Source organism: Sporobolomyces salmoneus, assembly GCF_050403485.1.
Source record: "Sporobolomyces salmoneus JCM6883 DNA, S_salmoneus_JCM6883_v1_ctg3, whole genome shotgun sequence".
Lineage (NCBI taxonomy): Eukaryota > Fungi > Basidiomycota > Microbotryomycetes > Sporidiobolales > Sporidiobolaceae > Sporobolomyces > Sporobolomyces salmoneus.
The window spans coordinates 60,653-87,822 of NW_027481160.1; the positions used below are offsets into that span (position 1 = coordinate 60,653).

The 27,170-nt window shown below is 50.3% G+C and overlaps 11 protein-coding genes across 11 annotated transcripts; 8 read left to right on the top strand and 3 right to left on the bottom strand.

The window, feature by feature from the left end:
• Nucleotides 1–114: 114 nt before the first annotated feature.
• Nucleotides 115–1,495, top strand: JCM6883_002124 (uncharacterized protein; the record flags this gene model as incomplete). The annotated part of the gene is made up of 3 exons (XM_076628807.1): nucleotides 115–810; nucleotides 870–1,267; nucleotides 1,339–1,495. 3 exons carry the CDS (start codon nucleotides 115–117, stop codon nucleotides 1,493–1,495), a joined length of 1,251 nt encoding a protein of 416 aa, XP_076490990.1.
• A 572-nt stretch (nucleotides 1,496–2,067) lies between these two features.
• On the top strand, nucleotides 2,068–3,461 carry JCM6883_002125 (uncharacterized protein; the record flags this gene model as incomplete). The annotated part of the gene is made up of 2 exons (XM_076628808.1): nucleotides 2,068–2,557; nucleotides 2,638–3,461. The coding sequence occupies 2 exons, from the start codon at nucleotides 2,068–2,070 to the stop codon at nucleotides 3,459–3,461; spliced, it is 1,314 nt and encodes a 437-aa protein (XP_076490991.1).
• Nucleotides 3,462–4,371: 910 nt separating this feature from the next.
• On the top strand, nucleotides 4,372–5,698 carry JCM6883_002126 (uncharacterized protein; the record flags this gene model as incomplete). Its single annotated transcript, XM_076628809.1, has 2 exons — nucleotides 4,372–4,792; nucleotides 4,872–5,698. The coding sequence occupies 2 exons, from the start codon at nucleotides 4,372–4,374 to the stop codon at nucleotides 5,696–5,698; spliced, it is 1,248 nt and encodes a 415-aa protein (XP_076490992.1).
• A 223-nt stretch (nucleotides 5,699–5,921) lies between these two features.
• Nucleotides 5,922–8,233, bottom strand: JCM6883_002127 (uncharacterized protein; the record flags this gene model as incomplete). Its single annotated transcript, XM_076628810.1, has 7 exons — nucleotides 5,922–6,046; nucleotides 6,135–6,335; nucleotides 6,397–6,635; nucleotides 6,695–7,620; nucleotides 7,693–7,773; nucleotides 7,839–7,943; nucleotides 8,177–8,233. The coding sequence occupies 7 exons, from the start codon at nucleotides 8,231–8,233 to the stop codon at nucleotides 5,922–5,924; spliced, it is 1,734 nt and encodes a 577-aa protein (XP_076490993.1).
• Nucleotides 8,234–9,117: 884 nt separating this feature from the next.
• Nucleotides 9,118–10,088, top strand: JCM6883_002128 (uncharacterized protein; the record flags this gene model as incomplete). The annotated part of the gene is made up of 6 exons (XM_076628811.1): nucleotides 9,118–9,293; nucleotides 9,397–9,479; nucleotides 9,540–9,682; nucleotides 9,759–9,778; nucleotides 9,861–9,929; nucleotides 10,013–10,088. The coding sequence occupies 6 exons, from the start codon at nucleotides 9,118–9,120 to the stop codon at nucleotides 10,086–10,088; spliced, it is 567 nt and encodes a 188-aa protein (XP_076490994.1).
• A 329-nt stretch (nucleotides 10,089–10,417) lies between these two features.
• Nucleotides 10,418–12,298, top strand: DDI1 (Ddi1p; the record flags this gene model as incomplete). Its single annotated transcript, XM_076628812.1, has 8 exons — nucleotides 10,418–10,516; nucleotides 10,591–10,665; nucleotides 10,733–10,845; nucleotides 10,916–10,991; nucleotides 11,065–11,386; nucleotides 11,474–11,640; nucleotides 11,708–11,868; nucleotides 11,932–12,298. The coding sequence occupies 8 exons, from the start codon at nucleotides 10,418–10,420 to the stop codon at nucleotides 12,296–12,298; spliced, it is 1,380 nt and encodes a 459-aa protein (XP_076490995.1).
• Nucleotides 12,299–13,084: 786 nt separating this feature from the next.
• JCM6883_002130 (alpha/beta fold hydrolase) lies at nucleotides 13,085–14,949 on the top strand (the record flags this gene model as incomplete). The annotated part of the gene is made up of 9 exons (XM_076628813.1): nucleotides 13,085–13,334; nucleotides 13,408–13,418; nucleotides 13,486–13,543; nucleotides 13,618–13,868; nucleotides 13,948–14,004; nucleotides 14,066–14,125; nucleotides 14,182–14,275; nucleotides 14,344–14,698; nucleotides 14,775–14,949. The coding sequence occupies 9 exons, from the start codon at nucleotides 13,085–13,087 to the stop codon at nucleotides 14,947–14,949; spliced, it is 1,311 nt and encodes a 436-aa protein (XP_076490996.1).
• A 434-nt stretch (nucleotides 14,950–15,383) lies between these two features.
• On the bottom strand, nucleotides 15,384–18,959 carry JCM6883_002131 (uncharacterized protein; the record flags this gene model as incomplete). Its single annotated transcript, XM_076628814.1, has 4 exons — nucleotides 15,384–15,779; nucleotides 15,864–16,930; nucleotides 17,036–17,220; nucleotides 17,335–18,959. The coding sequence occupies 4 exons, from the start codon at nucleotides 18,957–18,959 to the stop codon at nucleotides 15,384–15,386; spliced, it is 3,273 nt and encodes a 1,090-aa protein (XP_076490997.1).
• A 122-nt stretch (nucleotides 18,960–19,081) lies between these two features.
• On the top strand, nucleotides 19,082–20,897 carry UGO1 (mitofusin complex protein UGO1; the record flags this gene model as incomplete). The annotated part of the gene is made up of 3 exons (XM_076628815.1): nucleotides 19,082–19,471; nucleotides 19,551–19,815; nucleotides 19,891–20,897. The coding sequence occupies 3 exons, from the start codon at nucleotides 19,082–19,084 to the stop codon at nucleotides 20,895–20,897; spliced, it is 1,662 nt and encodes a 553-aa protein (XP_076490998.1).
• Nucleotides 20,898–21,193: 296 nt separating this feature from the next.
• JCM6883_002133 (uncharacterized protein) lies at nucleotides 21,194–24,095 on the bottom strand (the record flags this gene model as incomplete). Its single annotated transcript, XM_076628816.1, has 10 exons — nucleotides 21,194–21,303; nucleotides 21,403–21,513; nucleotides 21,597–21,705; nucleotides 21,804–21,868; nucleotides 21,977–22,122; nucleotides 22,190–22,262; nucleotides 22,330–22,464; nucleotides 22,555–22,869; nucleotides 22,943–23,029; nucleotides 23,117–24,095. 10 exons carry the CDS (start codon nucleotides 24,093–24,095, stop codon nucleotides 21,194–21,196), a joined length of 2,130 nt encoding a protein of 709 aa, XP_076490999.1.
• Nucleotides 24,096–24,665: 570 nt separating this feature from the next.
• On the top strand, nucleotides 24,666–26,826 carry JCM6883_002134 (pepsin-like aspartic protease; the record flags this gene model as incomplete). Its single annotated transcript, XM_076628817.1, has 6 exons — nucleotides 24,666–25,222; nucleotides 25,285–25,616; nucleotides 25,680–26,096; nucleotides 26,162–26,220; nucleotides 26,288–26,416; nucleotides 26,476–26,826. The coding sequence occupies 6 exons, from the start codon at nucleotides 24,666–24,668 to the stop codon at nucleotides 26,824–26,826; spliced, it is 1,845 nt and encodes a 614-aa protein (XP_076491000.1).
• Between the last annotated feature and the right edge of the window lie 344 nt (nucleotides 26,827–27,170).

Sequence of the window (27,170 nt, forward strand, 5' to 3'; positions counted from 1 at the left end):
ATACGAAAAAGAGAGAGAAAACTGGACTGCAAAGTTCGCTCGACTTTTTCCCTCTCTTCTTCTCGCCCTATCACTTCAATTCCCATCTCGCTCTGATTCACGCACTCGCTGGTCATGGATCTATCGAAGGGTGGTCTCGTCGCAACTCCACGTCCCAAAAACTCGAAATCAAAGTCGAAAGCGAACTCGCTCGAATCCAAATCACTTTCTAGCTCGCACTCTATCCCACCACGTTCTCGCTCGTTCGAGGAGGCCCAAAAGGAGAAGGGTAAGAGGAAGAAAGGAGCGAGCGCGCCTGGAGAGGAGGAGGAAGAGCTCGACGAGTCGGTCAGTTCGAACTTGAAAAAAACGCGATACGACAACGCACCTCAAGCAGTCTACTCTGCTGCTCCTACGTCCTCTCGAGCTCCAGTCTCTCATACTCGCTCGACGAGTCAAGAAGCGGAAGGATTGATGGTGCCTCCTCCTTCTTCGCAATTCCGTTCAAACAGACTTCAAACTTTCAGTACCGCGACTCGTTCTAGCGCAACGACGAGGGAAGTAGTCGAGGAGGGAGGATACATCGCATCTCAATCTTTCGAGCACGGTAGTCAAGGTGAACGAGGTAATGTCGAAGCAGGAAACGCAAAAAAGAACCCCATGTACAAGGCTCAGAAGGAGGAGTTCGCTCCTGTAGACGAAGAGGAGGAAGAAGAGATTCAGGAAGAAGCAGACGATGGCGGGGAGGGAGGTGGAAGTTGGCGCACCCCAAGGTTTAAAGCTTCGAATGGAGAAAACCATCGCTTCTCTCGTTCCGAACGCTTTGCAAGTGTCCCTTCTTGGTCTCCTCGCTTCGCCGATGGCCTTGTGCTGACAAAATGTATGTCTAGACTCGATCGGAAACGATGAAAGAATCCACGCCTGAAAACGAATACGACCAAGCTCAACTCTCCTCTCCTCCTTCGTCTGAACAAGCTGCTCCAGAAGCTACTGCAAACGTCGAAGCTGAAGAGTCTACAGAAGGTCAAGCTGCATCTCCTTCGCAGGAACCGAAACCCTCTCAAACCGACTCGAATGTCGACTCTCTCAACCCAATCCCCTCGCTCTTCACCGGACCGAACCCTTTCCTCCAGCATGCGAAAGCACTCGCCCACTCAAAGGGAATGGTTATCGAAAAGACCGAAGAAGGAACCAAGGCAGAAGAAGTTGTCGAGAGGATGAAACGAGAGAAAGTCGAATTCGCGAAACGTTTCGAAAGCATTCTAGAGAAGACTCAAGCCCTCTTCGAGTGAGTCGCTCGGTAGTCCTCCTTTGGCCCAAAGACGCAGAGCTGACCTTGCTCATTGCTGTACTTCTTAGAGGTAGTCTCGCACGTCAAAACGAGCTCGTCGCGAAACTCGAAACCCATTCAGCTGAATTAGCGAAAGAAGATGAGCAGGTCAAGGGTACGGAGGAGCGATTGACGATCTGGAGTGGACAACTGCTCCAAGAGGGGAAGGGGGAAGGAATCGCTTGAGCTTTGAACGTCGTTTGCTGAAACGGGAAAATGATGATGCTTGCGAAATGTACTTTGCCTACAGGACCCGGTTTTGATGCAAGATCTGTAGCTAGTCTTCTGCTTGAACTTCTGCTCTACGAAGTGCATGCGAGTGCTTGAGATCTTGAGAGGCCTAGCCTAGTCTGCGAACTCGTCGCGCGCAATTTGACGCAACTTTTTGACTGTCTTCTGAATCTGTCTCCTCACCTTTGCACACTCTACAGCTTACAGGATCAACAGAACGCTCCTTCGAAGGCTGAGGCCTCTTCACTCGAACACCGAGACCTCAACCTCGAGCGATTCAGACTTCGCGACTTCGGCTTTCTCCCTTTCTCTCTCTCTCTCTTTCTCTCCCTACACGCCTCCTCTTCGCTCAGGGAGCCGGCCATTCAGAGCTCGAGACCTCTGTTCTGTGCTCGCAGCACTTCCATCACCCTGAACACAGTTCGTCATTCACTCCGGCCCTCCGAATCTTGATCTCATCAACCTCGAAACCGCCTCTCACAGTCCCGAAACGCACTAAGCACACTCCGGTGAGTTCAAATCACAGTATGTCGAGGTCCTGTGCTGATCTCGCGAGTCTGGGCGATCGAGATAGCTCGAAAATGCTTCTCCATCATTCGCAAGTCCTACAACCTCTCTACGTACAACAGCCTCCGCCGCCAAACCGCCCCCCAGGCGTCTATGCCACAAAATATGTCGAGAACTACCAGCCCGTCAGCTGTTCTCTACTACAGGGACTGAATCTGAAACTGGCATTCGACTATTCGGAAAGACGATTCTGCCTGAGTTGGAACATTGATTCCTCTTCAAAGTTCGAGCCGTTGGATATCAGTAGAGGAACCATATCGATTTCCGGGCTCCACGGCGAGGAGTGGGATATTCCTTTACACGGCCCCATTTTTCCTTTCGTCCCAAGCGCGACACTCCGAAGTCACAAGATTCCATCTACGTGTCAAAGTGCTGAGATTACCGTCGAACTTTCTGCTCCTGGCGAGTCTTCATCGCCAGAGATCGCCTCAATTGCTTCGAGTGCGACCGGTACGACGTCACCTTTCTTTTCTCTGGTTTCCATTTTCTCCTCCTCATCACTCACTCATTCACTGCCTATCTGATAACAGCTTCACACCTTTCCCGAGAACTTAACAATGTCTGCTTCTTCTTCCCACGCACTCAGCAACGAATCTGGTCGAATGAATCCGTTCTCCGTAAAAGTTCTCCCTATTTCGAAACCCTCTTCTCTTCCGATTTCGCCGAAGCTTCCGCTTCCCCCTCTTCTCCTCTCGAACAATCATCCCCTCGAAGCCCTCCCCCTCCCTACGATTACGACGACTCGGACGTTGATACCCATCTCGAAGAAGCGCCGTTACTCGAACCAGACTTGATGACGAAACGAGAAGAAGAGAAAGGGTTCGAGACGTTCCCATTCAAGACGATCAGGGTTCTCGATACCACGTACAATACCTACCTTGCCGTCCTTGTCTGGATCTCCACTCAACACATCATGTTTGCGCCGCTCAAATCTCGAACCCACAACCTCAGCAGCTTTGGTGACAGCCCCACCGCTCAACGTCAGAAGGCGGTGTCGAAATTGAGACAAGAATCGAAACCTGGACTCCCGACTCCCGTTTCTCCCAAATCCGTCTACCGTTTGGCACATCTTCTCGAACTCGCCGACCTTCAAGCGCTCGCTTTAACGAACTTCAAATCCCAACTCACCAACCAAGGAGCGTTCTACGAGCTTTATGGAGACGTCTCCTGCACTTACTCAGCCGTACAAGCCGTCGCTATGGAATACGTGGTGAAGAACTGGAATTTAGTGAAGGAAAGTGCGGCAGCGAGGAAAGTCAAGCAGAAGCTAGACAATGGAGAAGGTAGTAGCGCAATGGCATTGATAGGGTTCGAGTTGTCGAAGGAGTTGATGAAGAAATATGGACCGAAGTGAATGGATGATCTTTTCGCGGATACGAATACGCAGTACAAAGGACAAACTTGCAATACTGAAAGCCCATGGGGACTCACTCTCTACGTCTCTACGTCTCTATATCGAGGCAACCTTGTCGTCACTGAAGCTCCCGTCACCACGAGCCAGAAGCGAAAATATCTATTGAAACTTCTGGTTTGTGTCCTCGCTGACCTCGCTCAAGCGCAGGAGGATTCCTCGTCGAGGTATGAGCTCACTTAGACGCGTCTTCGTCATAAGGATCAGCTCATACGCGAGGGACCATCGTCGTGACTTCCAGCTGCTTTCTCTCTCCTGTCTTTTCGCTTTCGGAGGTTGCTTTGACCTTTTTTCGCAGCTTTTTGTGCGACGTTTGCGTCCACGTCGGTGCTGACGTCGGCGCTCTCTCCTCGCACTCCGGCTGACTCGTCGTATGGGTCGCCGTCCGCCGGAATGAGCACTCGAAGACGAATGTAAGGATTCAAGGCGGTCTCGGACGTCTCGTCTCTTCGAGGGATCTTTTTCGAATCCTGCCTTCTGTTCGACACATCGTCTCGTCTCTGAACGGTCTACAACGTGCAGCGTCAATCAAATCCACCTCCAGAGGTTCACGCCTCTCCCCTCTGGATTATCGAACTTTCTTCTCTTTCCCTATCCCCGTCCACCGCGTCTCCTACGTCCAGAGCTCCCGCCAGTTCAGCCCGGAGCTGTACATCCTAGAGTCGCTTCAATTCGATTGGTGTCTACAACGCTCCTTCTTCACCACTGGCAGCTCCCCAAATCTTGATCTCATCAACCTCGAAACCGCCTCCCAGAGTACCGCAACGCTTTGAGCGCACTTCGGTGGGTACGAGTCAGAGTATCTTGAGGTCCTGTGTTGCAAATGACAGTCCGCCGGCAATACAGAAGAAGTATGTTGCTCTACCATACCGAAGTTCTACGACCTCTCTATGTCCACCAAGGACACGGTTCATATGTTACCACTCCTCAACCTGTTAAATGTGCGCTGCTCGAAGGCCTCAACCTGAAAGTCGCGATCGATTATCAGAACAAGCGATTCTGTCTGAGTTGGGACATCCAGTCGAGCTCAAACTTCAAGCCATTGCAGATACGCGGAGGAACTATAACTATCGGAGGGGCACACCTCTTTAGTGACCGGTGGGAAATCGCTTTGGAGGGCTCGACTTTTCCTCCGGGTTTCGCAACGTCCGCAACTCTTTACGGTCCCAAGTTTCAGTATCCTACGCACCACGAAGCGCCAATCACGATCAAACTAGCCGCACCAGGCGAGTCCCTAGTCACAGACTTTGCTTTGATTGCCTCAAATGTCACGGGTACGAAATCTCCTGTCCTTTCTTTGGATTTAACGTCTCCTCTTGACTATTCACACGCGCTCGTCTTGCAAATCAACAGCTTCGCTCCTTTCCCGTGAACCCAACAACGTTTGCTTCTTCTTTCCTCGAACCCGACAACGAATCTGGTCAAACGAAACGGTTCTTCGAAAAGCGTCTTCCTACTTCGAAACCCTCTTCTCTTCCGATTTCGCCGAATCTACCGCCTCTCAGTCTTCTCCTTCGGAACAACCATCCTTTCAAAGTCCGCTCCTTCCCTACACTTACGACGATTCGGACGTTGAAACGGACGTCGAGAAAGCCGCGCTAGTCGAACCGGATTTGGCGTCGAAACAAGAAGAAGAGAAAGGATTCGAAACGTTCCCATTCAAGACGATCAGGGTTGTCGATACCACATACAATACCTACCTCGCCGTCCTCCTTTGGATCTCGACTCGATACATCTCCTTCGCGCCGCTCAGATCTCAATTTCCCGACTCTCAAAGCACTTCTGAGGACAGCCCCTGCGTTCAACGTCAGAAGGCGGTACAGAAGATGAAACAAGAATCAAAACCTGGACTCCCAATTCCCGTTTCTCCCAAATCCGTCTACCGTTTGGCTCACTTCCTCGAACTCTCCGATGTCCAAGCGCTCGCTTTAGAGAAATTCAAATCTCAGCTCACCACTCAAGGAGCGATTGAAGAGTTGTATGGAGATGTCTCCTGCAGTTACCCGGAGGTACAAGCCATCGTACTGGAGTTCGTTGTCAACAACTGGAATTCGGTAAAATCAAGTACGGGAGCAACACGAATCGAGCAAAAGCTAGAGAATGGGGAAGGCAATAGCGCAATGGCTTTGATAGGGTTCAAGTTGTCGAAAAAGCTGGGAGAGAGATCCGGATCGAAGTGAAAGGTGTTATTTCGTTGAGACTCAATTTTCTTTTCGTTTCTTTGTTCTAAAAAAGCAATCGTACCCTCTCGTTCTTTGCGGAGGAAGGTTTACGAACAGACGACGAGTAGAGATATGCGAGTTGCGAGGTAGTTTCATTGATTCATGACTTCGAGGTTACAGCAAAAGATAAATCACTTTATCCATGGATTCAAAAACGACGACGACACAGACATGCAGTTTTCTAATCCTTCTTCTCCCCAGTCTCCTTCTTCTCCTTCTCTTGGTCGGTAGTCGTCTCCTTCTCCTTCTCACAACCCAAAGCTTCTTTCACTTTTTCTTCTGCTTTCTCAACTTTCTCCTTCCCAGCTTTGTGCACGTTCGAGGAGGTCAGTTCATTACTTCTTGGTTTGGTCCTTCTCGAAAGGTTTATCCGAGCCGAAGAATCGCTTCGCACCTTTCCAGAGATCCCCTAACAGAGTATGATCCTCTTCTCCTTCTTTCGCTCCTTCTTTCGTCGTTGTCGTCGAGGACGAAGACGAAGGCGATGTGGACTCGGTTGGTTGAGGGCCGGGAGAAGGCGTTGAAGGAGTAGCTTCAAAAGAGGGTCGTTTAGTCGAAGTAATATCTTCGTCCATCGTGTTCCACCACGACGATTCTAGAATGGACGCGAGAGAGTCAGAAACATGCCTGCGAACAGTAGGAAGGGTACGACGTACTGTGAGTACCGTCAGCTGGAGGAGGTTTCGCTTGTTGAGTGAATCCAGCAGCGTCGATGTTCGGAGGAGGAGTCGAAGGAGAAGAGGATTCCTTCTTGGGAGAAGATGAGGGTTCGGAAGTAGAGGAGGTTGATGAAGAAGGGGAGGAGGAAGTAGCGGGATAGTGAGCGGTAGAACCAGGGATCTCGGTTTCGGCGACGTATTGTTCGAGGATTCGTCGTTGAGCGGGAGTGAGAGAACTATCGAAGAAAAGAGTCAGCACTCGCAAGAGGTGAGAGAGCCTATGAGTGAGACTTACCGAGGCATTGAAACGTTGAATCTGACGATCAAATCACCGTGTTCGTCCTTGTAAAGTTTCTTTACTCCTTTTCCTCTCAAAACCATTTCTTCACCCGGTTGAGTCCCTCCTGGAACCCTGATCTCGACATCTCGATCCAACGTCTTTACGGGTGCTTTTCCTCCGAGAATCGCCGTATAGAAGGGTACTGAAACGGATTCGTAAAGGTTCGAACCTTGACGAGTGAAGATTTTCGAAGGAATAACATTGACCCTGACGAACAAGTCTCCCGTCCTTCCCTTTCCACCTAGAGGAGCGTCTCCTTTCCCATCTATCCTAATCTTCATTCCATCGTCCACACCAGGCGGAATCTTGACTTCGACCGTTCTCCTTTCCCTCACTTTCCCAACTCCGGCACAAGTTCCACAATTCGATCCAGGCGGGGCAACCGACCCACTTCCTCCACAAGCGGCACAAGTACTCGCCATTTGAAACCCAGATTGAATCGTAAACGTCCTAGTTCCCGATCCACCACAAGCCGAACAAGTCGTCTTCTTCATTCCTTCCTTCATCCCACTTCCTTTACAAGTATGACAATCGACGACCGGACTGATCGCCACCGTTCTCGAAGCTCCTTTCGCCGCATCGATGAATGGAATCGATAAAGAGATTTCGATATCGTCTCCAACTGGGGTCGATTGTCGAGGTCCAGCGGAACCTCCTCTTCCTCCTCCGAACGCTCCGAATAAAGACTCGAAGATGTCGGGACCGGGCCCTCCTCCTCCTCCTCCCATACCTCCTCCCATTCCTCCACCGAAGAAATCCCCGAATCCTGAACCTCCGAACGAAGAAGTTGCGCGAGCATACGCATCCGAATCGAATCCAGGTTGTTGAGATGCTGAACCGAATCGATCGAAATCGGCTCGTTTCTTGTCGTCCGATAATACCTATTCACAAACCTATCTCATCAGCTGTAGTTCGTTGCGAGAGAAAAGAGAGAGAGAGAGAGAGTAACTCGCATCGTAAGCTTCTTGAATCTCTACGAACTTCTCTTTCGCTCCTTTCTCTTTACTCGAATCCGGGTGATACTTCTTTGCCAACTGTAAGTCACTTCTTCGAGTTCAGTACGGTCCTTGCTGCCTGACTGAAAGAACGAGAGACAAACCTGGTAATAATTCTTTTTAATCTCTGAAGTCGAAGCGTCTTTACCCACGCCCAAAACCTGATACGGGTTCTTTGCCAATGCTTTCGAGGTCGTACTGAACGTTCTCTGCTTCCGATCGAATGATGAAGGTCAGCCAAACGAAAAGAGAATGATGAGAATTTCCCAGCGAAGAGAGATCGAGAGCGACTTGCTTGACCGATCGATCGCCTACTCCAAGCTGCCGTACCACCCACACGACCCTTCTGACTGGGGATGAACGTGCTCGAGAATCGGGTAGATGAGGTTTTTGGAGGGGAATTCTTTCGCTTTCGAACGAGCGGGATCGCCGGCCGACAAACGCATGATGGCGATGAATTGGCTGCTAGATGCAGTAAGGCTGGTGGACGGGGCGCCATGGTTGAAGGTGAGAAGCGAAGTGAGAGAGCAGAAATCCTTCCAGAAATTTCCGTAGGTTCCGATTTGCGGTGAGCCGATTCTGAGTCAGAGCTTCGGGTTATGACAGCGCTAGCTTCTAGTCGATCGTACAGTCCTTGTCGACACGGAGAAGCGGGCGAAGAATCGATGGAATTTCAGTCCTTGAAGCGAAAATCGAGTTTCGCAAAGCCGCGGAGGATAGCCAAGGTGCTCGACGCGAACGAAGGGGAGAAAACTCTTCGACAACCGTACAGGGGTACTCCGAAGAGCGATTCATTTTGGCCGATACGGCTGAAAACCTAGTTGTGAGGTCCGAGAGCGGAAACAACCATCGTCCGGTTTTCACAACGACACCTTCCTTCGCCCGACACAGATCCTTCGGGTAGCTCGCCGCGGCGGGTACACTCCGAGCAATGCTCCTGTCCTCTTGGCGAGCTTAGCGACCAGAACAGGCGGACTGAGCGGCAGAGCGAGCGCTCAAAGTTCCGTCGTTTTTGCTATTCTCAGCTTGAGCTCCGCCATGTTGTCCGGATTCCATTTTTCGACCCCGGGACCCGTCTCTGAGTATCGTATCAGCGTCAATGTCCAACCATCCAGCCCTCAGGGATACTCCGGAGAGAGAAGACCGCCTCCGTTACGATTGATTCGTTGGTTTTTCGTATTTGTCGACAACGGTCTCCGCCTGTCGAAAGATCATGTCGAGTTTTAGTTATCGACTGTAGAAGGAGTACAGCCTCATTCCATGAGAGAGAAACTTGCGAAAATTCTCACGAAACACGTGACCTTTTCTAAGGATCGAATCACCCCTCCTCTCCCTGTTTTTCTTCCTCTCTCTAGCTCGTCCCGTCTCAGCCCAAATATCACCATGGCGCAAACCCTCGTCAAGCCCACTCCCGCCTCAGCTCGTTCCGCAAGTTGGACTCCTCCAACCTGGATCCTCGGCTGGTTTCTAATCTCGACTCTCGCCGTCTGCTGGGATATCGGCTTCGTCCTGGCGAGACCTAGATCGTTCAAGGGTGGTGATCTTCATTGGATCTGGTCGTACGTCCGGATTCCCTCTCGGTGGTTAGGGAGACGTGAAGGAGGTGAGGTGACGTTGACTGAACCCTCTCGGCTAACACGCTTGCTCTTGAATGGTACGCAGGCCGTACGCACTGTATGAGAAAGTCGACTTGGTCTACTCCCCCTCCCATTTCGAAAGGGGAGAAGGTTTCACTTCCGCTCAAAGTTCGTCCTCCCTCCTCCCCGCTCTCCTCTTCTTTGCAGCTCACCCGAGTTACGATGTAGCTTATATGAATATCGTCGAATCGATTCTCAATTTCGCGTTCCTTTGGTTGAGTGGAAGGAAAAGTCCGGTTGCTATCCTCGTCGGATTCTCTGCAGTTTTGATGACGGCTTCAAAGACTGTATTGTATTGGTTGGTTGATCATGTGCGCCTTCTCTTTCTCTGTCGCAACTGAGTGTGAAGACGAGGGGAACTGATGAGAGATCGTTGGGGATTGAAAGCAATCCGGATGGGCCGCAACGTGAGTTTTGCTTTTTCTTTCGCTTCTCGCCTTTTATCCTTCCGCGTATATTCGCAGAGACTGACAACGACATCTGCGATAGTGGGCACAACTCCTCTCGAGACTGGTGGCTCCTCTTCGCCATTCCTAACGGTTTCTGGCTCGTATTCCCGTTGAGTTTCTTGCTTCCTTCGCCAAGCGAGTATACTGTCCTGACTCAACGATCTCGCTTTCTTCGTGTGCTCTACCCTTCAGTACGTTCATCGCGGTGTTGTTCGGGTTCGAGATCTCCAAGTCGTTGCGCATCGCAGCGAAACAGAAACAACTATAAAGACTCAGTTTTCCGAATATATTTGTTGCATGCAATCATTGCCTCTCATTCCCTTTGATCTAAACTGTACTTGGAGAGACAGCGTCAGGGTTATCGAGCTCGGAGAGAGCGAGAGAAACGCTTGCGACGTCGAACATTCGAAAAGTTGACTGATTTCGTTCCATCTTCCCCTCTTTCGCTTCCCACCCATTACACGCTTGCGACACCTCCAGTGACTCGTCAGCTTCTACATACTACTACACGCAAGCAATCTATCTCCACTCTTCCGTTCCCTTCCCCTTCATCGCCACCTTTTCCCCTCTCTCTCTCCTCTCCACACCTCCGCTACGATGCTCCTGACGGTCGCTACCGAAGAAGGCTCAACCTTCAACCTCGAAGTGAATTCATCCATGGAAGTGGAATCTCTAGCGGCTCTCCTCGAAGCAGACGTAAGCTCCCCCTCTCCCTCTTCCAACAAGCCTTTCTCGCGGCGGCGCAGCTGATGGAAGGAACGTATGGACAGTCTGGGATCGCAGTAGGGGATCAATTATTGTTCTTCTCGGGTAGACAGTTGACGAATCCGAAAGAATCTCTCGAGGTACGACTCTCCTCTCTCACAGTCCAATCCTGGGAGGGAGAAGGCTAAGAGGGCGCAGTGACTACAGTCATATGGAATCAAATCGGGCGACATGTTGTTGTTGAGACAAAAATCTACCGAACAAACCGGAGGAGGAGGAGGTGCTCGAGGAGGTGCTCCTGCTGCTCCAGTCGCTGGAAGGTCAGTTTGATACTGCCTTGTCCGTATGACTACAGCTGATGAGGCAGTTCTCCTTTTCTGACGAGATCAGGAACGTGGATGAAGATTCTGAAATGATGCGTCGACAATTACTCGGAAATCCTCAATTGATGGCTCAATTACGTGCAGTAAGCCCTTGTTTCGCCTCACAATCGACGTGCAGGAGATTCCTGACATAGGTCTTCTATGATTTGCTCGCAGAGTAACCCCGAATTCGCTGCCGCCGCCGAAAACGATCCTACGAAATTCCGTCAATTCCTTCACCAAATGGCTTCTATGCAAGAATCAGCTCGTATGCAACAACAACACGAATCCTCCTTGTTGAACGCCGATCCCTTCAATATCGAAGCGCAAAGAAAGATCGAAGAAGCGATTCGACAAGAAGCAGTTTTAGAGAATATGGAACAAGCGATGGAGCAGATGCCGGAGAGTTTCGGACAGGTACATATGTTGTACGTTGATACTGAAGTGAATGGAGTGCCGGTTAAAGCGTTTGTTGATTCGGGTGCTCAATCGACTATCAGTCAGTTTTCCCTCTCACCTCTCAACTCAACTTTATCGCTCTTTGGAGGACTATCGCTGACAGATACACTTTCTTCGACGTTGACAGTGTCACCTGAATGTGCAGAACGATGTGGAATCATGCGTTTGATCGATAAACGTTTCGCCGGAATGGCTCGAGGAGTTGGAACTGCGAAAATCCTCGGTCGAGTACATTCCGCTCAATTGAAAATGGGTACCGAATTATTCCTAGGTTGTTCATTCACGATTCTCGAAGTGAGTCTCTCTCTACTCGCATCATTTCTCTGGAAACAGAAACTGAGCAAAGTCAGGAGTGCCACAGGGAAAAGACGTCGATTTGTTGTTTGGATTGGATATGTTGAAGAGGCATCAAGCTTGTATTGATCTGGCTCAGAATGCGTTGGTCATTCAGGGGAGGAAAATTCCGTTCTTGGCGGAACACGAGTTGCCAAAGAATCAATTCGCGGAGATTGAAGTTGACGAGTGAGTTCAATCTCTCCCCTTTCCCTATAGTCTTTGGCTGATTATCTTCTGGTGTCATATTAGGAACGGAAACGTCGTGGGTACGAACGAGATTCCAGGAGTTACGACGACCGGTTCTTCTTCTTCGACTTCGAATTCTGCCGCTTCCTCCTCTTCCGCACAAAAACCCTTCCCCGGTTCCGGAAACACTCTCGGCTCCACTCCTTCGACCTCGACTCCCGCTTCCTCATCCTCGACCGACCCCTCGACTCAACCTCAAGCGAAACGAGCTCGCTCAAACGAACCCGCCTCGAGCTCAACGTCGAAACACCCTGAAGAATCGATCCAAGCCTTGATCGGCCTAGGTGTCGGAAGGGAAGAAGCGATCAGGTTGTTGGACAGTACTGGAGGGAATACTGAATTGGCCGCGAGGTTGTTGTTCTCCCAATGAGACGAACGAACGAACGAATCGAGAATAGCTTCCGAGTGACTGAACGTGAATGAAAGTTGTGCTCTCCGACGTATTCCACTGAGTTGTAGTTGTATTACTCTCGTCCTTTTTCCCGTCTAATCACAAGTTTTGTGTTTTCTCTCGTAGGATGATCTCCTCAAGTTCGCTACAGTACTCGTTCGCGATCCTGAAGGTTCTTGAACGAGAGCGAGCTTCTTGGCTACTGTACCGTATTGATCTCCGAGCATCGTTCTCGCTGTTGGCGAGAGAGCAGTCTGAACGAGACAGAGCGAGCGAGATAACGAAGTCATGGAAGAAATCATCTGAGAAAAAATCTAAAGCCGCCCTCCTCACCGCGAGAGAGAGACCCTTCTATCCGATCAACACTGATCGACCAGTGTTCGATCCGAGTCCTGACAATCAGTGGAACACTGAGAGAACGAGAAGGATTGGAAAGAGACACTCACCCAAACTTTCCGGATTCGAGCTCAATTGCGAATCGGGGTCTCGACTCTCCTTGAATTTCGGGCGATCGAGAAATATTGAAGATCAGTTCGGCAATCTCTGAATCTGTTCGGACAACTCTAGCTGCGTCGCCATCTCCCTCTCTCCCTCTCCCCGTCCCTCCTACTTCTCGAAGACAACACGCTCGCTCATTCGCTAACTCCCTAACTCCGCGCTCTCATCGCACCCAACCGTCGACTCGGAATCTCCACCTTTTCCGAACCACACTAGACACTAGCACTACGCCGCTCCCACACGAAATAGCCGCAAGCTCAACAGAGGATGCCCTACGTTCAACTCCCCGGCTCCGTCTCTCTCTACTACGAACAACCTCACTCTCCACACGACTACTTGCAAAAACCTTCATTGGTTCTAATTGCCCCGAGTTGGACGAACGTGCTCGCGTTGGCTCCTTATGTCGAAGCCCTCAAGGATAGTTACAATCTTACGTTACTCGAGTTGAGGAGTCATGGGAGGAGCAAGAACCCGGTTGTACCAGAATTCGATTATTTCGTTGGCGCTGTCGATGTCGGTTAGTTCCCGTTTCGCTCAGTTCTTTCGTCTTTACATGGGCTGAACGTATCGAGAGCGTTTGACTTGAACAGCTTTTGCTATGGTGCGTCTGGAAGGCTTAAAGGCTCGAAGCGGCGAAGGAGACTGATACTTTTCGTGTTGATTTGTAGGAATCTCTCAAACTTCCTCCTTCTCACATCTTTGCGGCTGGAGGTCCAGCTTTCCAGAGTAAGCGTCCTCCACCTGATCACGTTCTGCCTTGATTTAGCACGAAGCTAATGGATTTCGTTCTCTCTTCGCAGCCGCGGTCAAGCTCACCCTCCTCTTTCCCTCCCAAGTTCTCTCCCTCATCCTCGTCGGTGTCGCAACCTTCTTCGCCGAACCTCGTAACAAAGCCGCATTCCAAGAAGTCGACGACTGTTGGTTCGGTCCCGAATCTTCAGAGGAATTCGTCGAAGTTTTAGGCGCAATCTCGGATTTCTTGTTTGGGGATAAGAGACCGGGGGAAGATCAGGAGAGGATCAAAGATTGGTTGATTAGTACTATCGCGAGAGTGAGTATCAGAACGATGCACCTTCTTCTGTTCGCGAAGAGAGTGGAGACTGACCGGGTTCATTTTTGGATGCTCACAGAAGTATAATCCGTTCAAAGGGAGGGAAGTATGGATGGCAGGTGTACCGAATCACCGAGTGCGTCGATTCTCTCGTTACCTGTCGATGGGCATTTCTGACGAGTCTTTCGTTGTTTCAGCACCCTCGTTTAACGCCAGAATTGCTCGCAACGATCAAACAACCCATTCTAATGATTCAGGTAAGCTGAGCTCTGATCTTTGGCCACTACTCGTACTCACACAATGTGCCTTACAGGGAGAAAGAGATCTAGCTTTTCCAATCGAAGATATCGAGACATTCACGAAATGCTTCACATCTGCGAAAGAAATGCAATTCCAACGAGTATCCGGTGAGTCGCGGGCCCATCTCACCTCTCGTGTCGCACACCGCTGAGTTGAGAGAGATTCCTTCTCACAGATGGACCTCACCTTCTCGCCTTGTCGCATTCCTCCCTCGTGATTTCCCTCATGACCCAATTCCTTTCCCGCCACCCCTCGTTTTCCTCTTCTCCCGTCCCTCTCTCTCCTACTGAAGCGCTCTCCACTCTCTCCCGTATCGGTTCCAACCCCTCTATCACTTCCCGAGATCCCCAAAATCCACTCTCTTACTCGCTCGTATCGAATCAAGAACTCCTCGATGGACAAGCCCGACTCGAAGAAATGCTGAGAGGGGAGAAAGAGTGCATGTTGGTGTTACCAATGTGTCACGAGATGAACGATTGGGAAGAACCGACGACTTCGGGTCAGAGAGAACGGAAATTACGAAGATGGAGGTCAGTTTCCTTCCTTCTCCTTCTCTCCTCCTCTCTCCTCGTGAGGTTACGAATACTGATGAGTTTGAAGTGATAGATGGTCAACTCGTCATGAAAACGCTCATCAATACGTAGACTCGAGACCTCTTTCGCAACTGTCGCTAGAGGAAGGGAATTTGGGAGGAGTCACGGTCGAGGTCGATCAAGTGAGAGGGTCGGAAAAAATGGTGCCGCCACTTCCGACGTTCGTACCCGCCGTGGAAACCGCTTAGAAATCTGAAGAGCGAAAGAGCTCGATGCTTTCAAGCTTGGATTTTCATTTTTCGGATTTTACCTTTATCTTTTCTGCCCTGTCATCCTCCTTATCAGCTTGTCTTCACTACATACATTCTTACTTAACTTATTACTCCGCTGTCGCTCTCTCTGTCTCTTGGCAAAAACTTGTTGTCATACCTTATGGAATCGCTCACTCTTGAATTTCTCTCTCTGCTCATTGCGAGAATGGTTCTTGTGAGTGGAACAGGAGCAAGATAGTATTATGGCACGAATAGCAGAGGAAGGGTAACAATCAACAAAGAAATGAGCGAGAGAACAGAAAACTGATAAAAACTTGGGAGAAAAACGATGCGGACAACAAAGGACAATGCAAACAGGCCAGCGAGAATTAGGAATTCGTAGTAGTAGTGGTGGATTATGAATCAGACATTCAATCATCGAGATAAATCGCCTTCTGTTTCCCCTTCCTCATCCTCCTCTCACTCCTCGTTCTATCGACTCGTTTCTTTTCCCCCTCTCCCTCTCCCTCTTCCGTTCCTTTCTCCTTTCCTTGAACGATTGGAGTGCTCGTCCCACCCTCCATCCTCGCGATCGTTTCTTTCACTCCCAAAACCCATCTCAATCGTTTCTCCCATTCGACTTCTTTCTTCCTCCTCCGTTCTTCGAAGGGGAGATCCCACCCTTCATGCTTGTGCGTGAAGGCCTTTTGGGAAGATTTTGAGGAGGAGGGAGGAGGAGTCGAAGCGAGTGGATGACAGACGATCAGGAGTCGGAGGAATGCGAGTCGTGTGAGATGGTAGTCAAATAGGAGGAGGATCGAATCCAACTAAATCACAGTCACGAACCGCGAAAGTCAGTTTGACGTCACTTATCAGAGCGAGGTGCAGAGTTGGAGAGACGGGAGACGTACGCGAGATTCGATTAGATCCCAAACATCTTCGAGATCAGGTTTCCCTACTCCTCCTCCTTCCGCTTCCTCTCCTTCTTTCCTTCGTCGATTCTTCATCTCTGATCTCTCTTGCTCTGCGTCGTCGTTGAATCCTCCCTCGGATTCCTCTTTAATCCTCCAACTCATTTTCCTCCTCCTCTCACTCTTCCCATCTTCCTCTCCCTTCTCTCCAGCTTCTTCGTTTTCTTCGTCGTCGTTCAGTTCTTCTGGATCGTGAATCTCTAACCATTCCTCCCACCCTCCCACTTTTTCCCCTTCTCTCCATTCCCTCCATTCCTGACACTCGTAACCCTCCTCCCTCTCCCTCTCCCGCTCCTTCTCCTCGTCCTTTCCCGCGTCTCCAATTCCAGAGAACGAGGGTGAGATCTCGTCGACCCTTAACCAGATCTTCCAGAACCTTAATCTCTCTCGATCGATCCTCGCGAACCTCTTCAAAACTCCTTTAACTCGTCGTTCATTGATCTCCCTCAATCCAGACCTCCAGACCATCTCTTTCCCGTTCCCGTTCCCGTTCCCGTTCCCGTTCCCGTTTCCTCCTCCTGATTCTGATTGGGATTGATGAGAATGTTCGAGGATCAATCGGAATGGAATAAAAGGATTCATTGGAGGAATATCGAATGCCGCCCGCGAAGCCGAATTCGAATTCGAAGCCGAAGAGGAAGGACCGTAAGAGGAGGAAGTGGAGCAGAAGGAGACGGAGGAGAATAAAGCGATTTTCTCTTCCCTCGTTAAAGGGAGACATTCACAGGCCGTTCTTAGGTCTCTCACTTCTCCTTCTCCCTCTTCCCGCTGGTCCGGGATTCCTTCTTCCTGGTCCGAGGCGGGGGTTCCATCGATCGCTAGAAAAGGTCCAGACGTTTCGGATTCAGATTGATGAGGAGTAGGAGAGTTGGTGCTGGTGCTGATGGTGGGGAGGAGAGGAATGTAGATTCGGGTACGGATCCAACGACGTCGACGAACGAAAGAACGTAAGAGGGTTGGTTCACCTCTCCAATTTTTCGAGTGGAAAAAAGTCGAGTAACTCCATCCTACCCAAATCATACGTCCCATCTCATCTCATCTCATTAGCTTTCTCTCTCTCTCTCTCCCAGCAGAAAACAACGGAAACCACTAAGAAGGGATGGAAGACTTACCTTCCTCGTCCCGATCTCCACCCATATCAACCATGAATTCTCGATCTCTCCACCTCCAATAAGGTCGACAAGGGAAATCCCTAGGAGTATAAGGACTACTCTTCAAATTCTCGTCCGTCCAGACCGAGGGGTCAAACTGGAATAGAGCTGCGGAAGAGAATTTCGGGAGTCCGAACACTAATAACCTGTCAGAATTCACTCACACGAGGGGGTGGGTTAGCATGGAGGAAAGCGAGAAGAGAGAAAGGAGGGAGATGGAAGAGAAGGGAAGGGAAGGGAAGGGAAGAGAGGAGACGTACCCTCTTTGGTGTTCCCACAAAATATCCGTCTCAACCCTCTCTTTTTCATCGACCAATGCACCCAAAACTTTCAATCGTTCAACTATAGCTTTCTCAATCCCTTTCCCCTCTTGCTCCTCCACTTCCTCTCCTTCTTCCGACGAGCCAGGGATGAGGGATGGGATCCGATCTTTACGAGAGAGGAAGCGTTTACGTTTCAAGAGGAGTTTGTGAAGTTCTTCTTTCGCTCGAGTTTTAGACATCCTCTGTCCTCTTTTCTCTTGAGCTTCAGTCGTCGCGGTGGTGAATTCCGTAGGGGATTGGGTAAGTTTCGGACGCCTTTCCCGGTCTCGTTCGTTAGAGGGTGTACCGGGACTGGAAGAATTTGCCGAAGCCGAAGTCGAGGCCGTGGAGGAGTGCGTGTTGATCTGTTGAAGGTGTAACGAATTCTTCAAGTGACTCAACATTTTTCCTCCTCCTCCGTTTCCGCTCTCTCCTCGATGATGATGATGACCATGACCATGACCGTGATGTCGATTCGAAGAGAGAAACGAAGAGAGAGTAGAGGAATCTCGTCGAGAGGGAGGGGAGTAATCATCGATTGTTAGAGTTCTTCGATGCGCCAACGGTAAAGGCAAAGGCGAGGGGGAAAGGGTCGGTTCGATCGTTGAACTGCTTCCCGTCGCGGTGGTTGTAGTTGGAGGTGAGGATGGATGGGAGAGATAATTCCGAAGTGAGGAACTAGGAGAAGTCGGAGAAGGAGACGAGGTTTCCTCGAGGGGAGGAAGTCCGATCAGATTCAAGAAATTCTGATTTGGCGACGACGGGAGAGAGGGGGGAGAGTTCGGACGAGGGGATGTCGGAGTCGAATCGTAGTGATTTTCTATTGGAGATGGGGAACCAGGGAATGGAGGAGGAGTTGGAACTCTCAAAGGAGGAGGTTCGTCCTCGTTTTCATTCTCGTGGGAAAAGAAAGAGGATGGATGGAGAGAAGGAGAAGGGGTTGGTCGTTGAGGGATGAAATCGACTGTAGAGAGGGTAGATTGGGAGGAAGTGGTGCGGTATCGAGCGAGATCGAAAGGAGGGAGGAGGATCGTATTGAATGAAGAAGAGTTTGTTCGTTGAGGCGTTATTCCGAATCCTCCTCCTCCTCCTCCTGGAGCGTGATTCGTTGGCTCGAGAGGTATGTCGTTATTGTCATCTTGAACTGTGATTCGAGGTTGAGCTACTGAGAAGATTGATTTTCGTTTTCCTCCTCCTCGATTCAGATTCGATTTTGAATTCCTGAATTTCCTGAACGTATCCGTTGCTTTGCTCCCAGCTCTCCTCACGTTCAATTTAACCGCTTCCTCAACGTTTCTCAACTTATCCCTACTCGCCAATCTCGGTGAATTACCTCCTTCGAAAATCCCTCCCGAACTCGAATAAACTCCCCCTTCGAACCAATCCTGATCGACTAGATCTTGTTGCGCTCGAATTCGTTCGAGGTAGATCTCGTGTGCAGTCGAATCCTTTCGAGAAGTAGAGGAGGAAGTAGTGGGATGACGGTGTTTGCGGAGTGCAGTTAGTTTCGTTTGGATCTCATGCTCTGAGGAAGGGTCGTGGTCGCGCTGAGGGAGGGAGATAGCCGGATCATCTGATGACATCCGTCACCCTTTACGAGGCGAGTGAGTAGAAGAGAACGAGAGAGAGAGACTTGTTTGGGAGGCTGCGCGCCTCTTCTCTCCCTCTCTCTTCTGGCAGACATCCCCGTTTCGCTGATCCAGGGATGGATACTCAACCACAACCGCCGTTACAACACCCATTACGTCCCTACTCGACCCCAGCCTCTCGGGATGATTTCTCTTGGTCCTCCCCCTCTTCCTCTTCGGCTCCCGCTTCCTCTGTCCCTCCCTCCTTACGCTACCCACCAACAGATCGTTACGCGTCCTCTTTACCGGAATTCGAATCACCAGGAGGAGGAGGAGGATTACCTTCAGGAGGTACGTTATTGAAAGCGTTCGTCACGAGTTCATTACTCTCCTTCACTGGAGTAGCCCTGGTACAACCTTTCGAGGTAGGCAAGACATTGGCTCAGGTGCAATGGGTACCGAGGAGTGGAGTGTTGGAAATGTTGGATGAGAATCATCAAGGGGACGATTCGAAAGAGGATGATATAGTTCGTTCTTCCCTTTCTCCTTCCTTCTCTCTTCTCTCTTCCGTACTCTCCCGCTGAACAAGGTGCGATGTGAGTATAGATTCGAGATGAATCCGAAGCGGAAGCCTACTTCTCTGATCTTACATCAGTCTCTCAACCTGGATTCGCACCTCCTTCATCTTCTTCTTCTCACTTAGCTCCTCCTCTCTCGTCGCCTTCAGTGAGAACGACGGATCCATCGGGTTATTTGACGACGATAACGAGACCTGAATGGGTTATGCCGATTGTAGTACAAGGAGGGGTGTGGGAAATGATTAAATCCATTTCGAGGTGGAAAGGTGAAGGTTACGGAGCACTTTGGAAAGGTACGCTCTTAGGAAACGCTCTCTATCTATTCTCATCGAAATGGGGAGAACTGATAGACGTTCCAAGCGTGTCAGGTCAACTAACAACCTTCATCTATGATACGATCTCGACTTCTCTCCAACCCTCCCTCTTCTCCTTTCTCACGCTCCTCTTTTCTCCCTTCTCATTCCTCCCTTCATTCACTTCCCTTCCCCTGATCTACTCCCCCCGACCCCTCCCTTTATTACTCTTCACGACTCTCTCTCATTCCATCACTTCCTTCCTCCTCTCTCCTCTCGATTTAGTCCGTACTCGTCTCATCGTTCAATCCTCCCAACCTTCTCATCGTAAATACTCCTCCCTGAACCCTCTCTCGACCCTACGAACGATTCTTCAGGAAGAAGGAGGACTCAAAACGACTTATTTCCATCCAAACCTCTTCTACCCAACCCTAATCGAATCCCTCCTGAAACCCCTCTTACATTTCTCAATCCCACTCGTCATAACTCGTTACTTTCACGTCGAACCTTCGACTTCACCACTCGTTTACTCTTCCCTCGAACTCTTGTTATCCTCTACGAGTCTCCTCTTAACGATCCCGATCGAAACGATTCGAAAACGACTCCAACTTCAATCCCGTGCGTCGTTTGTGAGAGCCGGTAGGGCAGGAGGGATCGGGAAACCTTGGAGGAGTTGTGTCGAGTTGAGACCGAGTCCTTATAGAGGTTTTTGGGAATGCGGTTGGAAAATCCTTTCTGAAGAAACTGGGAAACTTCCACCACCGAAGAGGAGACGAATGAGCAGACGGATGAGTTCAATCGGATCGGGAGAGGGACAAGGAGGGGGAGGGAAACCTGAGATGAGGAGGAGTAATTCTGGGATGTCTCAAGTTGTAGTAGAAGACGTCGAGGAGGATTATGCAGAGGGAGGAGGAGAAGGAGAAGTAGTGAGGGGTAGTGTGTTGGGTGGGGTTAGACAACTTTATAGAGGTTTATCGATGGGAGTTGGAGCGAATGTCGTTATTTTCGTCGTTGGGGTTTTGGCGGGAGGAGGAGGAGGGGGATCCGCGGCGGGAGGTGGGAATGGGTGGGCCGAAATGTGAAGAGACGTCTTCTTTGGGCGTGAATGAAGGATCGACTTAAGCGGTTTGTAATACTCTCGGTGTAATTGTCTGACTTGTCGTCGTTGAAAGTTCTTCGAATCCCTCTCGTGTGGAACCCCTGAGAGCGAGGCTCCGATTTCGCGGTTGAAGGGAAGTCTTCTACAAAATGACACGAATTACAGGAGCTACATACAAAAAAGTGAGAACAAAAAGAACTCGAGACAAGAGATGGAGAGTTCAGAACTTGAGCTTGGTCCAAGTTTCGCCTCCTTGGGCTCTGACACACGCCTTGAGGCTCACAATCGATCAAAAAGATGCTTGATGAACCCTGCGACGTCATGCGACCCATCCTTCGGTTTCGGCGGCGGTTCGATATGTAACAAATGAGCCAATTCCAATGGAATCTCTACATCGTTCCCAACCGAGTCACTCGTCAGTCCGTTCACTCCACATAAGCTCTCACGTTGGAAAGGATGAAAGAGGAGAAATGGACGGAGAACCGTACCATGTAGGATATGTTGATCTTCCAACAAGTTCAAAACGGCCGCTATCATCGATTTCAATTCGTCTGGATGAGGATCTCGGTTCTTCGGTGACAGCAGCACCGGGGCCATCGCTACATCGACAATTTTCTGACCTTTCAGTAAAAAGCTCGAATCGGGAGGAGAGAGAGAAAAGGAGGGGAGAGCTGAAACGCACCATTCGCGATTCCAGTAAGATCCATTTGTTTCCCGTCGATTACTGATAAATGTGCGTGTTTCGACAGCCACGATAAGAAGAGGAAGATACATTCCATTACGTCTCGATTCTGTCGAGGCCAACGTTCGAGAGAAGGGATAGAAGCTCAGCTCAATTCAATTCTCGAAGGGACAACGAAGGAGGAAGAGGGAGATGGGAGAGACTGACGACTTTGGGCATGAGACAGATTACGAGATGCATTGCTCTTCTCCTCAATCCGGGACGTTGGATATCTGATTCAACCATTCGAGCTCGACACTGTCAGTTTTTTCCGCTTTCCTTTCCTTTTTTCGGTCTTTCTTCGTTCGTTGAGTGACAGTGAAAAAAGCAGAGTGACTCACGTGATGTCGCAATAAACAATCCAAACAAATGATGCGTCAACACTGGATGCGGCAAAGCTCCCAAGAATTTCGTGAAGAGATTCGCGAGAGTGATTGGATCGAGTTTCGCTAGATCTAGGACCGTCTCATTCGAGCCATTCGAGTGACTGTTACTCTCATTCAAGCTAATCAGCTCTCGTCAGAAAAAGATGATGAGACGAAGAGAGAGCGAACTCGAGAGCGTGAATGATATCGAGGATTTGTCGAACGTTTCCTGATTCGCGAAGGATCCCGGAGATTGACATATCTGTACGAAAATGCCGACAATTCAGTACACGCGCTAAGGAGAAGACTGAGTCACCAGTGGTTCGTACCGGATTGTTTGAGCGCCGTGATCAAATGATCCAAAAGCTCAGGAATTCGAAAGCCTTGAGCATTCGGATCGATCCCATGACTCGAGACAACTCCTTCATGTTTCGTCAGTTCCTTCAAATCGACTCCAAAGAGACCTATTCGACCAGTTCACCAAAAAAACAAACACTCGAGTAAGCTTCTGGCTCTCTCTCGCAAAGGAGAAAAGGAAGAGACAAAAGACGGACGAGTTGATCTCCTCCCCGCTCCAACTTTTCTCAATCCCTCTTCGACTAATCCCGTCACCTCTTTCCATCCTCCCGCGACAGCTCCAACGATCAACCCAATCTCATCGTAATGATACGTTTTCCCATTCCCTCCTGACCCATTCTCGCGAGATTGGGATTGGTGATTGAGATGTCGCTCGTGATGCTTGAGTAAGAGAGCGGCGGCGGCATGTTGGAGAGTTTTGTGTTGAGATGGAGTCAGATGGGAAATAAAGATTGGTTGTTCCCGAGTTGACTTCGGAACGGGAGGCAGTGTGTTGATCGGAGGAGGAATCGCTACGTCCAGGGAAGAGACTGACGTCAGTATCTGTTCGACTGCGCTGGTACAGAGAAATGGAGGAAAACGCACGATGAAGAGAAGCGGACACAGCTGAAAAAGACGTGGAATGATCTAGAGGATGTTCAGTCGTAGGTGATCTTGCCGGAGCCGAAGCAGCTGTATGAGGATGGAAATCCTTTGGTCAGCGAGATCCATACCCTCTCAGAGGCGGGAAGAAACGCTGAAAGAAAGGCCACCACTCACGTCTTGTCAACTCGTTCCCTAACTGTAATCGTTTCTCCCTCTCGTGTTTTCTATACCATTCCCACCCCATTCCTGCCAATCCGATTACTCCAGCGACTCCAGCCGCACCCGCTACGAGTTGTTCAACGTTAATCGAATCTTTCTTCCCGTTCGAAGGTTGCTGAGCTGTTTGTCCCGGTGTTCCCTCCTTCCCTTGCCCTTCAATCGTCTTCTCCATGCCCTTTAACATTTCCTCCACTGCCCCGAACCCGTTCCCAGGCCCTCCTGCTCCTTCTCGCCCACTCATCGTTCCTCCGCCATTCATTCGTTTCTCCCTCTTCTCCTCTTTATACAACCGACTCACTCCCATCGCAATCTCCATCCCCGCTTTCACTTTTCTCAACCCTCCTTCTTCGCGTTTCCGTTCCTCACGATGGAAGTTTCGATCGAGTTTATGCATTTTACGACGAGAGAGGGAGGAGGTTGGGGCGAAGAGCGCAGAGGGATCGGAAGTGAGTGAGAAGGGAATCGAGGAAGAATCGTCGGAGGATTCGGAGGAAGTGGGATTGGTGTGGGAGACGAAGGAAGAGGAGGAGCGAGATCGTGGACGGGAAGGACGAGAATGGGACGAAAAAGAAGGGGAAGAGGACGCAGGAATAGGTTCGAATGCTTGATCGTGCCGCTCGTCATCGGTATGAGTAATCTCGTGAAATGGCTCTGAACGGTAAAGCTCGGTATGAGGAGAAAGCGAGCGAGAAGATGCAGAGTTTTGAGTACGAGACCTCCTCCTCGCTTCCCTCGAGAACAACCCTGCTGACCCTGCTCCCGACTCTGCATGACCCTCCGTCTGTTCCGCATCGTAAGGGCCGAAAGCCGGGGGTCGATATGGGGTCGAAGCGCGCGTGGGCGCAAAAGGATGCAAAACCGAAGAAGTAGAGTGTTGCTGTTTGTCGATGAGAGACGTATCGAGAGAGCTATGCCGTGAATGATGGAGTCGCATCGAAATCGTGCTGAACTATTTCAAGGTAGAAGGTGTGTGATGAGAAGAGGAGGGAACGTTCTCTGAAAGAGGTCTGCGGGAAGAAGGGATCCGTGTTGAAGTGTCGGAACTTCCGCGGACTCGAGTGACGACACCACCAACTTTCCGATTCGTCGTCGTGTGCTCTTGGGCTGGAGAGATCGAGAGAAAGCAGAGCAGCAGAGCAAGAATTGCAGAAGCGAGGAAGAGACGGGAACTGAGCGGATAGAGGGACCGAGCGCGCGCAGTTCTTCCAACCCCTTCGCATTCAGACTCGAGCAAAGCAGCGCGAACGAGTGAACTGGAAGAAGTCGAGAGGTTTTCATCAAATTCGCGCGATCAATTCCAAGTCTTGAGATTCCCTCGCGCCAAGTCTTCTCGATTCTCCCTACCAACGACTTTTCCACTCTCCCCGACCTCCAACGACCTGCAACAGGCAGCGCGACACTCGACAACCTCGACTAGAGTCCCCCTTTCGCTAGTTTGCTTTCGAGCCGATTACCTCGCCTCCTCCATCTCATCAACCTAGCCTGAAGCTCCCATCCGCTCGAGATGTCCCGAGACCGATCAATACCACCCCCTACGCTCTCTACTCTCCTGTACCTCTCTGCCGCCCTCCTCGTTCTCATTTCCCCTTCCCCCGTTTCTTCATCTCCCACTCCCACTCCTTCATCCGTACCTACCTCTTCGACTCTACCAACGACACTCGAAGATGCTGTAACGATGCACGTCCCCCTGTACCGACAAAACGGACATCTCCACGCCCTGAATAAACGTTTAACTCCTCCTTCGCAGCAACGAGAACTCGTTCGAGAATGGGCCATTCGGGAAAAAGGGAGAGTCGTAAACAAGTACACTCTATCAGAAGAGCGATTACGGAAACGACAACAACAAGTTCAGCCGGAAGCGAGTAATGCGCAAACGAGGTTTTCAACCGCGGGAGTTGGAGCAACGACGAGCAGTGGTGGATCGGTAGCAACGAGTACGGTCAGTGGAATGGTTAGTGGAGTCGAGACGACGACGACGGAGACGAGAACGAGCCCTCAAACGAGTCCGACGCCGACGGGACCGGTAGGTTTAGTGAGAATTCAAAATTATGAAGCAGATTTGTGCGTTCGTCTCCCTACATTCTCTCTTCATCTCAAACCGACGATGCATTGAGTCGAGATAGATCATATTTCGCGCCCGTAGCAATCGGAGTCCCACCTCAATACATGTCGTGTATTCTCGATACCGGTTCGGCCGATCTCTGGATCGCTTCAACAAACTGTTCCTCCCTGACCGGTTGTCAAACGACCACTCCCCTCTACAACACAACTCTCTCTTCAACTCGATTAGATATGAATACGACTTTTTCGGTGAAATACGGTGGTGGGAGCGCGATGGGAGAAATTTGGCAAGATTATGTTGGATTCGCGGGTTATAACGTTTCGAGTCAGGCTTTTGCGTTGATCGAGGATATCAATGGAGATTTACTAGGGCAAGGCATTAGTGGTTTAATGGGTGAGACTCTCTTCACTCTCACGCGCGAAAGAAGTTCTCGCTCACAAAACTTCGCTCCTCCAGGTCTCGGTTGGCAACCTCTCGCGGCCTCTCGCGTCACCCCCTTCTGGCAAAACCTCTTCGCTGCTTCCGTCCTCCCTTTCCCAGGATTCGCCGTCTCCCTCACTCGGTACAACAACGTCTCCACCGCCTCCGTCGTCGAACCCGGAGGATCTCTCACGATCGGCTATCTGAATGCTTCCCTCTACTCCTCCGAGATCAACTATGTCGACATTCCTAGCGGAATGGAGAGTTATTGGGTCATTCCGATGGATCAAGTCAATATCAATGGAACGAATGTTACCTCGACGTCGGGAGGCGGGGAACCTCAGTACGTCGCGATCGATACGGGGACGACTTTGATTGGTGGGCCGAGAGAAGTCGTGGGCAATTTGTATAGTCAGGTGGAAGGGGCGCAGGCGGCGACGGGAAGATATTCAGGTGCGCTGTAAAGTCTCGTTCCTGTCGATGAAAGGTACAGCGCTGAGAGCGTTTCTTATATGAAGGTTATTATTCGTATCCTTGTGAACACGATGTCGAGGTAACGCTCACTTTCGGAGGAGTCGTAAGTTCTCTCTTTCTCCTACCCTCGCTTTTCTTGCAATGAGCTGAACTTTTCTGACCACGCGCAGGCATACAACATGTCCTCAAGCGATTTCAATCTCGGTCCCTTCGGTGTTGACTCGACAACGAATCGCTCAACCTGTCTCGGCGCATTCTTTGACCTCTCTTTCGGTTCCTCCTCGAAAGTGTCCTGGGTCGTGCGTTACTTCTTCTCCCTTCCTCCTCCTCCTCTCGCTGACGCGTTCTCTTTCCCTAGATCGGTGCCTCCTTCCTTAAAAACGTCTACTCAGTCTATCGCGCCTCTCCCCCTTCCGTCGGCTTCGCAACTCTCTCCAACTCAACCCGTCATCCTTCTTCCGGTTCCTCCTCGGGGAGCGCGAGTGGAGGGGCGGGCGACAACGGGAATATCACGGCGATTCCAGGGTTGTACGGACCCAGTGGAACGGTTTCAGTCAGGACTACACTCGTACCGGCTAATACGATTACGACGGCCGTTATGGCAGGGGAGACATTCGGGAGGACATCGAGTGCAATTCACTCGACTACGACGAGCATGGTCAGCGTGATAGCGGGGTTGTTAACAATGGTTTGGTTTGGTTTCTCGTGAGGATTTAGACGCTTTTCGTTTTTCGTTTGTTTTGTATGGTTTCGCATAGACACTCTCCCCTCTCTCTCTCGACTTGATCGATCAGTACATTGTTTGTTATTACTATTTGCTACTCACCTCGTACTATCGTATCTTCCTCCTCCTCCAGTTAATTCGCACTAGGCCTTGTTATTCTCTCTCATTCCTCTGTAATCGTTCTTCGTTGGACTGGTTCCGATAGACTTCGAAACGTTCCGTTTCTCGTGCGTTCCTTTCTGAGTTTGAAGGTCGGATATTCCGAGAGAAAAGAATTGTTCACTGCAAAAGAAAAAGACCAAAAAAACGAGTTGTACAACATTCACAGT